The 14794-nt window shown below is 41.9% G+C and overlaps 1 protein-coding gene across 1 annotated transcript; it reads left to right on the top strand.

Moving 5' to 3' along the window:
- The first annotated feature begins 493 nt into the window (after positions 1-493).
- On the top strand, positions 494-14018 carry smc2 (structural maintenance of chromosomes 2). Its single transcript, XM_054779170.1, has 25 exons — positions 494-819; positions 905-1054; positions 1866-1988; positions 2073-2111; positions 2730-2840; positions 3326-3370; positions 4225-4458; positions 5615-5764; positions 5860-6093; positions 6190-6349; positions 6427-6544; positions 8454-8592; positions 8671-8790; positions 9537-9741; positions 10074-10209; positions 10282-10406; positions 10488-10681; positions 10826-10969; positions 11685-11759; positions 11840-11959; positions 12029-12229; positions 12480-12596; positions 13186-13346; positions 13409-13556; positions 13636-14018. The coding sequence occupies exons 1-25, from the start codon at positions 652-654 to the stop codon at positions 13807-13809; spliced, it is 3591 nt and encodes a 1196-aa protein (XP_054635145.1). The 5' UTR covers positions 494-651; the 3' UTR covers positions 13810-14018.
- Positions 14019-14794: the final 776 nt, after the last annotated feature.

A 14794-nucleotide genomic window follows, 5' to 3' on the forward strand; every position in this document is an offset into this window, starting at 1 on the left:
CCCAAATTATTTCCATAAAATACATTCCAAGGAGTATTTGATTGTAACCCTCTGGGTCAGTGATTGGCAGCAACACTGATTTTCATGGATTTTTTACAGTGTCTGATTTAAAACAAAAACTCACTTTTGAGGATTTCAGGAGAAAATCTTCAGAGGAAGAAAAATGTTTTGGCCTCACATAACCTTGTTAAAAATCTAGAAAGGAGTCAATTATAAAAGTTAGTAGCGGTTTCATTACATCTCTTTAGAATCCTGTGGGTGGTGTCATTCACAACACTGGATAGAGTCATAAGCTGTCCTAAGATATGCCTGATAACAAATAAGTTATCGCCAAATGAAGATATAAATCAAATCCGTTAATATTTGTAGATTTACTCTTATACCATTATATATAATATTTTCGGGCTAGTATTTTTTATGTGATTGCTTGTCGTTTTCTGAAACTTGAAAGTCGTTGTCGTTTTACCGGCGCAGAGAAGGGGGGCCTAGCGGCTCAATTCCTACCGCCAAAATTCAAGTGAGAAGAACAGAGGCAGCACGGTGCTTTCTCTTGTAAACAAGTCGCTCGGTCCCATACTTATTCTGACACCAATATTAATTCAAATACCGTCAGCAGTCCTCTGAAGGAACGAGACAGGGGTCGGCTTTGAAATGCACATCAAGTCAATCATCATAGAAGGATTCAAATCCTACGCACACCGGACCGAGATCAACGGCTTCGACCCGCTCTTCAACGCCATCACTGGACTGAACGGGAGCGGCAAGTCGAACATTTTGGACTCCATATGTTTTCTCCTAGGTATTTCCAACCTTACCCACGTAAGTGTCATTGAGTTGAATTCTTAAAATGACGTTTGACCTGTAAGTGATTTTGCTAATAAACACGCCGTTTGATTTGAGAAAGGTTCGAGCCTCCAACCTTCAGGACCTGGTCTACAAAAATGGACAGGGTGGTATCACCAAAGCCACTGTGTCCATCACATTTGACAACTCGAACAAAAGCCAGAGTCCTTTGGGGTTTGAGACACACGATGAGATCACAGTCACCAGACAGGTGGGGAATAAACAACTCAACACTATACTGGGAGTGTCACGTAAACCATATTACAGTATTGTAATATTGTAACATTTTATGAGACTAAATAAACCACTGCTATGATATGACATATCATATGATGATTTGATAATATATTATAATAATGCAAGATTTCCTTTAATATGTCCTCTTTAAATCTGCAAAGTTGCGGAATTGGCATTTGTGACGTGTGTATTTTATCACATGCGATTTGTACTGTCTGTCAAACGTTTTTGCCTGTTGCTTTCAATAGGGGTGTCTGCATTAATAGTTTCAGCTTGTAGTTCAACAATTCTAGCTCATTGTTTTTTGTCTTACATACTTGTCTTTATCTATTTACGTCAGGGCTGTCCAGCTGTCCTTTTCATTATTATTATTTTTTTATTATACAGTCGAACCTTGGTTTGCGTCATTCATTTGTTCCAGAAGATCTGACTCAAATACATTTTTCCCATAAGAAATCATGTAAATCCAATTAACCCGTTCCAGAAAGTATTGAGGTGAGAAACACTATTGAATTCAAGAAACAACTCATGTCAAAACAGTAAGGTGGTGGTTCATCTTGCTGCCACATCATGTCTTTGGGGACAGCACGTCAAAAAAAATCACATCTTTACTGATGGTAAAAGTTACCTTAAATGTTAATTTATCCCTTTCATTCATCATTTATATGTATTTAAATGCATGTAGAGTTGTTTTATGCATGTAAAACTATGATTACATACCCTCTGTATGTGATTGAGTGCTCCACGGATGTCTTTTGCTGTAAATAACCATGTTCTTCTTCAAGGTTGTAATCGGTGGCCGAAACAAGTACCTCATCAATGGCGTCAATGCTAACAACACCAGAGTGCAGGACCTGTTCTGCTCTGTTGGCCTCAATGTCAACAACCCACATTTCCTCATCATGCAGGTCAGTCTTGAGAGCACTTGTTCAATATTATTTCTGTCAACGTAGTAGAAACTTACATGCGTGTTTTTATTTCTTGCGCTTTAGGGAAGGATCACCAAAATTCTAAACATGAAGCCACCAGAGGTAATGTCTGAACAAATCCAAAGTAGAGATGCAGCGATCCACATTTTTTTCCCCTCCGATTTGATCCCTGCCAATCTGCCAATACGGGTACAATTTGGATACCAGAACTCTGTTTGTGTCAATGTGCAACCACAGCAAAAGAATATCAGCAAATGTAGCTGAAATGCTTGAATGTAGCAAATGTAGCTTGAAGAATATCAGCAACCGTAGTGGTCTCCACACACACACACACACACACACACACACACACACACACACACAAACACTCAGTCTGACGCGTTCATGGCCACAACACAGAACTCTGAACACACAAACTACCGGGTTGCTAGATTATCATTATTGTTGATTTTATACAAGGCTGTAATAAACTCCTCTCTACAGGCAAGGAAGATATTGTAGCGACCCGGACGTTTTGTGTTATGTAGCTGACTGTGTGGCGACAGCTACGTTCGCTGATACTCTTTTGGTTTATGGATTGGAAATTTCTGCAGGTGTATCAACAATTTCCAATACATAAATTGAGCTGGTATAAGAACCCAATACCAGTGCTGGATCAGATCGGACCAGTCGCTACTTCTTTTGGAGTCTTCTGCTGATACCTCCATTGTGTTCATGCAGATCCTTTCCATGATCGAAGAGGCCGCAGGGACCAGGATGTATGAGTGTAAAAAGATTAGTGCCCAGAAGACAATTGAGAAGAAAGAAGCTAAACTGAAAGAGATTCACACTGTATGTTTCTTTATTGTCATTCAAGTGGAGCCCTGGTTAGCGTGTTTTTGGTTTCAGTCGAAAATGTAGTAAAAGATTTTGCCTGGGTTTGCGTTCACTTTCCGGTTAGCATTATAATTTGCATGTTGTTATTATTAATACATTGCGAAAGTCCAACTGTGTTCTGATTGTATTTTTTTATCAGAAAATGCAACCTATTAACTAACTTTTCAGCATGAATAACTATAAAAGTAAAACTATAAAAACTTGTTTTGTGTTAACACGTTTGGCTGTCTAGAATGGATTAATTGGATTTACATGATTTCTCATGGGAAAAATGTATTCGGTTAGTGTACGTTTTGGTTTTAGTCGGACCTTCTGGAATGGATTAATGACACCAACCAAGGTTCCACTGTATTTCTCATTGGAGACGATTCATAAGAAATAGCATGTGACGACAACATTTATTTTGCTTTTGCTTTTTTTTTTTTTTTTTTTTTTTTTAGATTCTGGATGAAGAAATTACACCAACCATGCAGAAACTTCAAGAGGTAGGCTCAGTTTGATTTATAACCTTAAATGTTTAAATGAAGTATAATCATTATAAATATAAATAAGTATAATTAATAGTTTACTGGTAGCTATTATTGCATATGTAAGATAATTGAAATTGTTAACTATTTATGTCACAATAGCAAGTTATCTGACTAATTAGCTTGCTGGTTAGATAGCGAAATAAGATAAAACATTTTGCATGATTGTACATATGTATAAGTTTTCTTAAATTTTTTCTCCATCTGTGGATGGAGAGTGCATAATGGCATCTCTTTTGTCTTGATTGTATGTTCAAATGATTAGTCTGTGTAGGCTCTCAGTCGTACAGGAGTTATCCATCGAGGGAAAGGCTTCTTGAGATGTCATCTGTACTTCTGTGAAGAAGGTGTCGGACGTTTCACTCCTCATCCGAAGAGCTTCGTCAGCGAACTAACAAGTGCTGGTAGCCAAGGCCTTAAATACAGTAAGAGTGGGCGGAATTGGTGTGCCAACACCCTCCTCCTATTGGTTCCTTACACTAAGCCTGGGCGGAGTTGTGGTCTAATCCTCTCCTGCCATTAGCACCTCCGATCAAAGGGAAGTGTAGCTCCCTGTAGTTGGGTATGAACGACTCTGATACTGGCTCGTTAGCATCTATTGTTCTTGAACTTGTTAGTTCGCTGACGAAGCTCTTCGGATGAGGAGCGAAACGTCCGACACCTTCTTCACAGAAGTACAGATGACGTCTCAAGAAGCCTTTCCTTCAAATGATTCGGTTTACCACAGACCTTATGTTCTTAAAAAAGGAAAATGCTTCAAAATGGCTTAAAACAGTCTTGGAAAAGAAGTATGACCCAGTTCTACTCTGCAGGAGCGATCGTCATACCTGGAGTACCAAAAACTGATGCGTGAGATCCAACACCTGTCACGCTTGTACGTGGCCTGGTTGTTTGTGTGTGCTGAGGAGACCAAGCTGAAGTCTGCAGAGAATCTGAAAGTGATGCAGGACAACATTGCTAAGATGCAAGCCGCCCTGACCGAGAACGAAAGCAAAGTGCGGGAGCTCTCGGCCCAGATTGAACAACTGGAGGCCAAAAGAAACCAGGTACCCTCAAGGAGGTTATCCGTGTACTATAGTAGAAGTGCAGTGGCCTCAGAAATTGTGTGTGACTGCTTGAAATACCAAGTAAATAGATGAATTGAGTCCTGTACGCTTTTTAATCAATCCCAGCATATCATAGCAGTCCCCAGGTACTATGTCAGTGTTTTGAGATGATGTCAAGCTATGGCATCATTGCCTTTCTGTCTGTAATGTCACCTTTCATCTTCTTGCAAAAAAATGTCTGGTGCGGGTTGTAACATTTGGAATCCGACCAGAATTTGGGCTAAAAAAAAAAAAAGCATTTAAATTGGCACACAAATTCAGGCACGAATGATGTCTTGTAAGATCTCAGCAAACCCCATGAAATGTTAGATCAGCAAGCACCAAAGGACGAAGTGACATGAAGATAATACGCCCTTGACACTGGGTCAAACACATTAATTATATGAAACAGCTACGTGGTGTGCTTGTGCATGAGCAAGTATACTGTGGGCTAGGTCCCATGGATATTTTGACATCTTTTAGACATCCACATTGTCAAGAGTTGTACTGATATGCCAAAGAAGATATCTTGATCTATATCGTCAATGCAATGGATTGGTTTTGTAACATTGCTTACATTAGTTACTGCTGTTAACGCGCTATTTTCGACAACCCTACTTTAAATACATATAAAACTTTTTTTTTTTTTTTAGCCTTTTACCAAATAAAAAGTATTATAATGGCCCCCACATCCTATATCTTTTCCTCATGCAGCCCTCAGTGCAAAAAAGTTTGTACACCACTGCCATAGACAGTAAAAAAAATAAAATAAAAAAAAATTTAAGAAAAGTGCAAAACGTACAGTAGACAGTATATTTAGTTTGCTATTTTTGCTTACATGACACAAAAATGCTTGTATTCAACAAGGTGTTTTTGTTTTGGTAAAACAAATTGGGAGTACAGTATTACTGCTCTGTCCCGGAATTGCCCCACACACTCTGCAAAGTATAGTTTTCTGATGATGGCCACTCTTGATGCATTATCGTGATAGAATACAAATTTCTGTTTTTGCCCAAATTTATATACGGTAGTTTCTATTCCATATTGTTTCTATCGCCCATCACTAGCTTCAAGACAACTGCATTAATTAGACATGTCCGTGTTTGCTAATGTTCAGGAAGTGAATGGAGTATTAAAATCTCTGGAGGAAACACTGGCCGACGTGCAGCGTGTGGATGCCAAAGCTCAAAGTGCCCTCGATCTGAAAAAACAGAACCTCAAAGATGAAACCAAGAAGAGGGAGGAGCTTGTCAAGAATATGCAGGAGGTACTGGGACCACACTCTACGTTACCTGCAATGCTACTACATACTGCCAATAACCATTTGGCGAGTTCATGTTGAGCTGTTCCTTCCTTCTTTAGGACAAGAAGATGCTGGTGGTGAAGGAAAAAGAGGTGTCAAAGCTGATGGAGAAACTTCAGGCTCTAAAGGAGGAAGGCCAGAAGGACGGCGCAGACCTCGAGGCAGCGGAGCAGCATTTTAAGGCCGTGTCTGCCGGCCTATCTACCAATGAGGATGGAGAGGAGGCCACGCTGGCCAGTCAGATGATGGCCTGCAAGAATGACATGAGTAAGGCGGACACTGAGGCCAAGCAGGTGAGGCCAATGTGATCATTTAAAGAACTAGCCATCGTTTTTCAACACCACCTCTTGTCTAATCAAAGACTTCTACACTTTGTTGTGTTCCCCCAGGCACAAATGACGCTGAAGCACACCCAGGCTGAGCTGAAGACCAAGCAGGCCGAGGTGAAAAAGATGGACAGTGGCTACAAGAAGGACCAGGACAGCTTGCAGGCTATAAGAAGCAGCAGAGAGAAATTGGAGGCTGAGCTTGCCAAACTCAAATATGAAGGTACTGTGTCTTTGTCAGAGTGTCTTTTTACAGTTTTTATGTTGAAGTTTGATGATTGTGTCTTCATGTACATGCAGATGGGAAGGAGGAAAGTCTTCTGGAGAAGAGGAGACAGCTGTCCAGAGAGGTTGCTCATCTTAAAGAGACCTATGAGCGGCTTGTGTCTCGCTTCCCAAACCTCCGGTTTGACTACAAGTAAGTCACCTGTACAGTAAAATAAATAAACTAAAAACCATATACAGATGATCCTCGGGTCCTCATATTAAATACAATAATAAAAAGATTAAATACATGATTTAAATGAAACAGTCATAAAATAGACATTTTTTTTTAACTCATTCCTGTGGTTGGGTCCACACACACACACACACACACACACACACACACACACACACACACACACACACACACACACATTAGTGCTGTCACTTGAGTAAAATATTTAATTGCAATTGATCGCATTTTTCCATCGTTAACTTATTCATCGTCGATAGGATTTTTTAAAAATCAAGAAGTGTACATTAGGTCATTTTTAAGTCTTTAATACTCCTATCACCATGGGACTGGACAATATGCTAGCTTTATACAAATGTTTATTATACATTTTGTTAATTTCAAACAGCTCAACACAAAATGGACCTCAATGTATAAGAAACAGACACGATGTGCAACAAGTGGATATTGATGAGGAAAACTGTCCATCACTCAAATATTCTCTCCAAGCAAGTAATCTCACAAACTATATTTGTGACTAACATCACAATTGAAGGTAAACAAAAACACCCAACTAAGTGAAATGAAAATAGGGTGTTAGATAAATAAGTAATGTCAACTTACAAAAAATAAAGCCGCAACTTTTTTCTTAAACTTTGAACCCTTATACAGTGATAATTCAAATCTTGTGACATCTCCTTTACTACTTAATTGTTTAAATACTGTGCCGCTCGCGAGTCAGTGAGGAAACGATAACTTAATCTTTGGCAGGAGCTAATCATGAGCTATCAGTCCAAACACAACAACCCATTGGAAGGTCAGTATAAATAGCAGTATAACAACATAACCGTATGATTCGCCGTGTCATCTTTCCAAAGAACACTTTACTAACAGTACTAAATTCATCACACAGCAATTTAATACTCAAAATGTGTATATGCAACTATACAAACATGTCCCAATATGACTTTAAAATAAAAAAAAAAAAACATTTTTAAGTTTTCTCATAAGGCATTGCCTCTGAGCAACGCATTCATTTGGCTGCTGCAATGACGTTTTTGCTTTGGGTCCTCTGGCTCCCTCAGGTGGATAGAAGCAGCATTGCAGCTCCATTTTCTATGCTTTCTATGCACTCCTCCATCCATCCATTTTCTATACCGCTTCTCATTAGAGTCGCGGGGGTATGCTGGAGCCTATCCCAGCTGTCTTCGGGCAACAGGCGGGGTACACCCTGGACTGGTTGCCAGCCAATCGCAGGGCACATATAGACAAACAACCATTCACACTCACATTCATACCTATGGACAATTTAGAGTTGCCAATTAACCTAACATGCATGTTTTTGGAATGTGGGAGGAAACCGGAGTACCCGCAGAAAACGCACACATGCATGGGGAGCACATGCAAACTCCACACAGAAATGCCCAACGGAGATTCGAACCCAGGTCTTTCCGATCTTCTGACTGTGACTGTGTGGCCAACATGCTAACAACTAGACCACCTCCTCCAATGAAATGGTTTTCTCAGCCGAAATGCATAATGGCAACACTTTCAAATGTTGGGTTTTTTCATATAAAACTGTTATTGACACATGTTTCTATATTTCTGAGGTTTAATGTTACAGTGTCAAACAGGATGTGTGCACGTTAATCGTGTGTTTAAAAAAAATTGTGCCGTTATTAAGAATTTACGTTAACGCGGTATAGTGTTAATTTGACTGTGTGTGTGTGTTTGTGTGTGTGTGTGTGTGTGTGTGTGTCACACACACACACCAAAATGTTCATGCAAGTCTTATAATGCTTCATTATAAGACACTGTATACAGCATGTCGTGACAAATGTTCTCTGTGCTACAGTACATATTTTATTTCTTTTGTCAAAATGTCTTTCAGAGACCCTGAACGAGGATGGGACCGCAGCAATGTGAAGGGGCTGCTGGCGAACTTGATCTCAGTCAGCGATGTCTCTTACGCGACCGCCCTGGAGGTGGTAGCTGGAGGACGACTGTATAACATTGTTGTCGACACAGAGGTGATTGTGCAATGTATGTGTGTTAACTTATTGCCATTTCATATTGACAGTCTTTCTGTGGATCTTTGTGCTTGCTAGGTGACTGGTAAAAAGCTGCTGGAGAAGGGAGAGTTGCAGCGGAGGTACACCATCATTCCACTGAACACTATCTCAGCCAAAACACTGGGTGACAGAGTGGTCAGAGCTGCCAAGAATCTGGTGAGAAAAGCAAAACGGTCTTGTGTTAATGAGTCTGTTGTCCCCTTTCTACTGGATGGTACCTACTTGGTTCTCCATGGCTGTAAAATCGCTATTGATGCTTTTCTGATGGCACGAACATGTACTACAATTTCTAGTACCTGGTCAGCCTGGGTTCCAAGTGTGCCAAGCTGTTTGAAATGACAACACTAAAAACACATGCTAATATTAGCTCTGAACCCTGCAGTATTATACACCACGATCTCCATTTTGCCGCACGGTGGCCAGGAGATCAGGAAGATCTGCGTTCGATTCTCCGTTTGGGCATCTCTGTGTGGAGTTTGCCTGTTCTCCCCGTGTGTGCGTGGGTTGTCTCCGGGTACTCCAGTTTCCTCCCACATTCCAAAAACATGCATGTTAGGTTAATTGGTGACTCTAAATTGTCCATAGGTATGAATGTGAGTGTGAATGGTTGTTTGTCTATATGTGCCCTGCGATTGGCTTGCAACCAGTCCAGGGTGTGCCTTGTCACTCGCCCGAAGTCAGCTGGGATAGGCTCCAGCGTACCCGCGACCCTAGTGAGGATAAGCGGAATAGAAGATGGATGGATGGATCTCCATTTTGCTGCAGATTCTCTTTCTTGCCGCCCTCAGTCTTCTCTTGAATAAAAGAAGTAAATACAGGCAACTCCTCCATGGTTCTTTTTTAGCGTGTCTCACGGCACAGTTTTTGCTTTCTTCACCGACATCTCCACTCGCTGCTTCTAGGTGGGAGAAGACAATGTCCACACAGCTCTGTCCCTGGTGGGCTACGAGTCTGACCTACGCAAAGCCATGGAGTACGTGTTTGGCTCCACAATGGTGTGCGACACCCTGGACAACGCAAAGAGGGTGGCTTTCGACAAGCAGGTGATGACCAAGACCGTCACCCTTGGAGGAGACATCTTTGACCCACAAGGAACTCTGAGTGGAGGTGAGAAGGAGAAGAAAGAAGAAGGCATGCACGGTGTTTTTCAAAAGATATTCAAAAAGCTCGTGCTCAAACAAAGGACTCCTTTACAGTGCTATTATTTCTGGAAGTCCAAATACGTTTTATATATTTCTGCATGATTGTGGGTTAGATTGCTTGCTCTACTTTTGAGTGTGATAATGAAACATATCAGTAAATAAATGAATAAGCTATTTTCAATATGAATATGAATATCTTTGTAAAGGCATATTTTTGATAAATTCCCTGTGTTGGAGCTCATATACTGAGAGTTGTGGCCATTTAGCTAACCTATGTGGCCTCTTTTCCTCCTCTAGGAGCCCGCTCACAGTCTGCATCCGTGCTGGCCAGCCTGCAGGAGGTGAAGCAGGTTCAGAGTGACTTGAATGAAAAGGAAGCCCAGCTGAGGGATACAGAGCAACAACTGGCCAGCCTGAAGGGAACTGCTGACAAGTATTGACACCAGTTAATGTACATGCGAGGAAGTCTAGTGGTTTCGTTTTCTAAATGTTCTGTTTCCTCAAGGCACCGCCAGCTGAAGCAGCAGCACGAGCTGAAGGTGGAGGAAGAGCAGATTTTGCAAACCAAGCTACAGCAGAGCTCCTTCCACCAGCAGCAGGAGGAGCTAGAGAGGCTGCGCAAAGCCATTGGTCCGAAAAATTTGACTGTAGTAATAATTCACCTTCTAGAAGCAACCTATTTTCATATCTTTATTTAAATTGTATCATCAGAGGAAAGCGAGGAGACTCTGCGGGTTACCAAGGATGTGCAGAGGCGTGCAGAGGAGAAGTACAAGGTGCTGGAGGACAAGATGAAGAATGCAGAATTAGAAAGGGAGAAGGAGCTGAAAGCTGCCCAGCAGAAGCTCAACACAGCCAAGGCCAAAGCAGACGCCTTCAACAAAAAGCTCAAACAGAAGCAGCAGGTACACACACACACACACACACACACACACACACACACACACACACACACAAAGACCATCACCACCATTTGTCTGGATCATCATCAATCTGGAACCACAATCCACTGCTAATCTAAACTGAGCCTCTATTTTCCTGGTTGACAGGAGTCTGACGCTGTGGCCTTGGAACTGGAGGAGCTGCAGAGGGAGCAGACTGGCTATGAGCAGCAGATTCAAGCCGTGGACGAGGCCACCAAGGCTATCACGGAGCAGATTGACAGCATGGCGTGCACCGTGTCTCAGAACAAGGTACGCAAACATTTAACGTGACATTTTTTTCCCCTCATTGATTCAGTAATTCAAAAGAAAGGACAGCTTTACACAACTGACATACAGTATAGGTCCCATATTATACAGTTTTCAATAAGTCTCAGAGATCCCACAATAGTGTGTTAAAAGTACCGGTATGTTGTCCAAAATTTAACATTTATGCTAGAATTTAGAACACGCCGTTTTGTGTGTCTGTAGCTTCCATGTTAATGAGCTGTGTTTGTCCATGCCAAAGTGTGTGGCATCAAGAAGCATTATTGTGCACTTTATCCAAAACTCTACACTTGTCCAACGTAATAGATGCTACATATCACATACGACAACGTAATATTAAGGAGGGGCCAGGAGGACACTAACGTTAGCAACACTAGCATAGCTATGTGAGCTACAGTATTGGCATGTCACTCACATTTTAACCGCAACATCTTGCTAGGTTAGCCTATTTGCTGAAAAACAAAATGATCAAACTTACAACTCTCACGTCTGTAGGTGACTGATGGATAGTTGGCAGGGCTCCAGGCTTTACCTTAAGATATGTGGCGAAGCCTGATTTGATTTTTGATTTTTAAACAATGCTCTCCCCCGTGAAGTGGTGGGTGTACAAGTGTGGCGGCCTTTTTGTGTGACATTTGATGTGATTTGAAATGTATCATGCCTTGCTCTTTATTTGGGCATATCCTGTGTTACTGTGCAGGAGGCAGTACGAAAGGCCCAGGAGGAACTCACCAAGCAAAAGGAAGTCATCATGGCTCAGTCTAAAGAAATGAAGGTAAAAACTTGACAAGCCTTGAAACGAAGATGTCAGTGCTTGTTGAATGCGTTCAATGACGTGTGTCGTAAATGACCCAGGGTAAGAGCATGGAGGCCAATAAGATCCGAGAGCAAAACAATGAAGTTCAGCTGAAGATTAAGGAGCTAGAACACAACATCAATAAACACCACAAAGACAGCCAGAATGCATCTGATGAGGTAAACATGAACAAGTTTGTCTAATGATTTAAATTCCATCAGCATGCTAATAGTGTGACCTACTCCCAGGTGACTCGCATGCTGGAGGAGCATGATTGGATCCAGTCTGAGCGCCAGTTCTTCGGCCAGCCCAACTCCTCTTATGACTTTAAGACCAACAACCCCCGCGAGGCCGGCCAGCGGCTCAAGAAGCTGCAGGAAACCACCAGCAAGCTCGAGAGGAACGTCAACAAACGGGCCATGAACATGCTGAATGAAGCAGAGGAAAGGGTAAGGGGAAAAAACAATAACAATAAAGACTGTGTGTTGACTTATTTTCTGTGGCTAGTAAATCTATACTGCTATGCAAGCTGTACACTGACTACTCTAAAGTATATCAATGTTTTATTTCTATAGTATTATCCCTTCAGACACTAATAAAATGCTTGCTGAAAAGTGAGGTCTGTGCTCATTTTTGTGACATAGTGTGTATCCACGATCTCTTTGATTGACTTTAATGAAATGTCTGTCTTGTGTGCAGTACAATGACCTGATGAAGAAGAAGAGGATTGTGGAGAGTGACAAGACAAAGATCTTGCAGACCATTGAGGAGCTGGACCAGAAAAAGAATGAGGCTCTCAATTTGGCCTGGCAGAAGGTCTCATCTCTCATCCAATACTGTACAAATAGTAGGAATAATGCTGGGTTTTAACAATATGGTTATGATTGCAGTGGCATAGAAGAACAGGACAGCATCGTACTATTGTGTAGCTATGTCGGCAGGTGCGAGGCATCCATTTAAAGCCCTAGAAAGCTTATGTTGATGAAGAAGGTGGACTAAATTTCAGCAAATGCAAAGTCTTATGTTTTCACAACCCCTGAAGTGTTCCAGTTGACAACCTGTGGTGTAGGTGTACCTCATTTTGTGGCTCGTGAATGTACTGTACATTCCTTCCCTTGTTCTTCGCAATTAGGCAATTAATCAGCTGTGATATGGTAAAAACCAGGGGTGGCCATTTGTGGCTCATAGCTTAAACCGCCCACCCCCACTTTTATTGGCATTCTACAAATAAATTAAAGATGGCCACATCAGAACATTAAGGATTAGGACCACATTGAAAATAGAGGGAAAACTTTGTAGATGATTGACGGTGCCGCCCCATGTTGTTTCCCTTTATTATCTCTTACAGTTGAGTGTGTGATTGTGTGATCTGGTCTAAATTGTCCTGTTTGCCGCCCCCCCCCAGGTCAACAAGGACTTTGGTTCCATTTTCTCCACCTTACTACCAGGAGCCACCGCTAAGCTAGCACCCCCACAGGGCTGCGGTGTCTTGGATGGCTTGGAGTTCAAGGTGGCCTTGGGCAACACCTGGAAGGAGAACCTGTCTGAGCTGAGCGGGGGGCAAAGGTCAGCAGGAACTGATGGTGATGATGATCGCTGAAGCTTTAACACCAAGTTGTGCTCTGCAGATCTCTGGTGGCCTTGTCACTCATCCTAGCCATGCTACTCTTCAAGCCTGCTCCCATCTACATCTTAGACGAGGTGGACGCCGCACTGGACCTCTCGCACACACAGAACATTGGGCAGATGCTACGCGCGCATTTTAGACACTCTCAGGTGTGTGTGTGTGAGAGAGAGACACACGCAAACACTCGCAGTCCTTCCTCTTTATACATTTTCTTCTCCACCCCAACAGTTTGTGGTGGTGTCCCTCAAGGATGGCATGTTCACTAACGCCAACGTCCTCTTCAAGACCAAGTTCGTGGATGGCATGTCCACCGTGACGCGCAGTGCCCTCAGCCAGAGCGATGCCAACCTCTCCCGCAAGGGTCACGACAAGGCACGAGCCAAAGACAAGAGAATCAAGTAGCTTGTTCATCTTTGTCACACATTTTGTACATTTGTCTTTTTGTACAATAAAGGCTGAATAACATAACTGTTACTACTATGGCGCTCTTCACCTAAAACTTTGTGTATGTTTCACCTCTTCTTTCTTTGGTACCTCCTACTCCATTGTCTTTTCCAGTCATGACTCTTGCTCTTTTTTATGTGTTTTTATATACTTTGCTTTCATGTTAATAAAACAAGTCAAGTTAAATGTTTAGATTGTAATCATTGCTTTCTTTGCAGTCTGAGGGACTCCCTACTATCTAGTGAAGTGCGGATTGATAGTGAAATATCGATACCTCTGATACCAGATCTCTAAATGTCTAAATGATCCCAGGTTGGGTGGAACTACTTTTTCTTCCGCCTGAGTAAGCACATAATGCATTAAGTGTAGCTGCAAACTACTGTTTAAATGACCAATCGTGTGGATATGTTTTCACTGTTATAGTAGTTCTTAATTAGTTTTTTTATGGTTTTAATACTTGCCTTGTCATTGTTACAGTGATTTTCAACTGGTAGGTCACCGGTGTTTGCCCAAAAAAAATGCCAAATTTCCGTGAAGCACCTGCCGCTTTTTATTGGCGACTTGTCAAACTTGAGCGGGAGGGGAATGGACATCGGGTGTAGTCTGGAGGAATTCCGCCCACAATGTAGACTGCCAGGTACAATATGACAGGACTGGGAGACGTTTAAGCCATCCATCTCCTTTCTATGCCGCTTATCCTTATTGGGGTCGCGGGAGTATGCTGGAGCCTATCCCAGCTGTCCTATAGGTGACAAATCATATTACTTGCACCTAATAGTACATTTTTGTTCTTTTTTACTCATTGTTGCAGGGTTTTTTTGGTTTAATTTCTAGAATGTGCTACAGACCAATAAAAAATGAGCAAATGGCCCCAGGGCTATAGTTTGGACACCCATCCAATGGGATAGTTACCTAGCAAACAGTGGCCATGCCCAGGAAAAAC

The sequence above is a fragment of the Dunckerocampus dactyliophorus genome, chromosome 6 (assembly GCF_027744805.1).
Source record: "Dunckerocampus dactyliophorus isolate RoL2022-P2 chromosome 6, RoL_Ddac_1.1, whole genome shotgun sequence".
NCBI classification, from domain to species: Eukaryota; Metazoa; Chordata; class Actinopteri; order Syngnathiformes; family Syngnathidae; genus Dunckerocampus; species Dunckerocampus dactyliophorus.

Excerpts from the sequence above, each read along its gene's own strand:
- smc2 (XM_054779170.1), top strand. The coding sequence starts at position 652 with ATGCACATCAAGTCAATCATCATAGAAGGATTCAAATCCTACGCACAC. Across the intron at positions 12,230-12,479 it reads TGAATGAAGCAGAGGAAAGG|TACAATGACCTGATGAAGAA; the intron begins GTAAGGGGAAAA and ends TCTTGTGTGCAG. Across the intron at positions 13,347-13,408 it reads GAGCTGAGCGGGGGGCAAAG|ATCTCTGGTGGCCTTGTCAC; the intron begins GTCAGCAGGAAC and ends TGTGCTCTGCAG.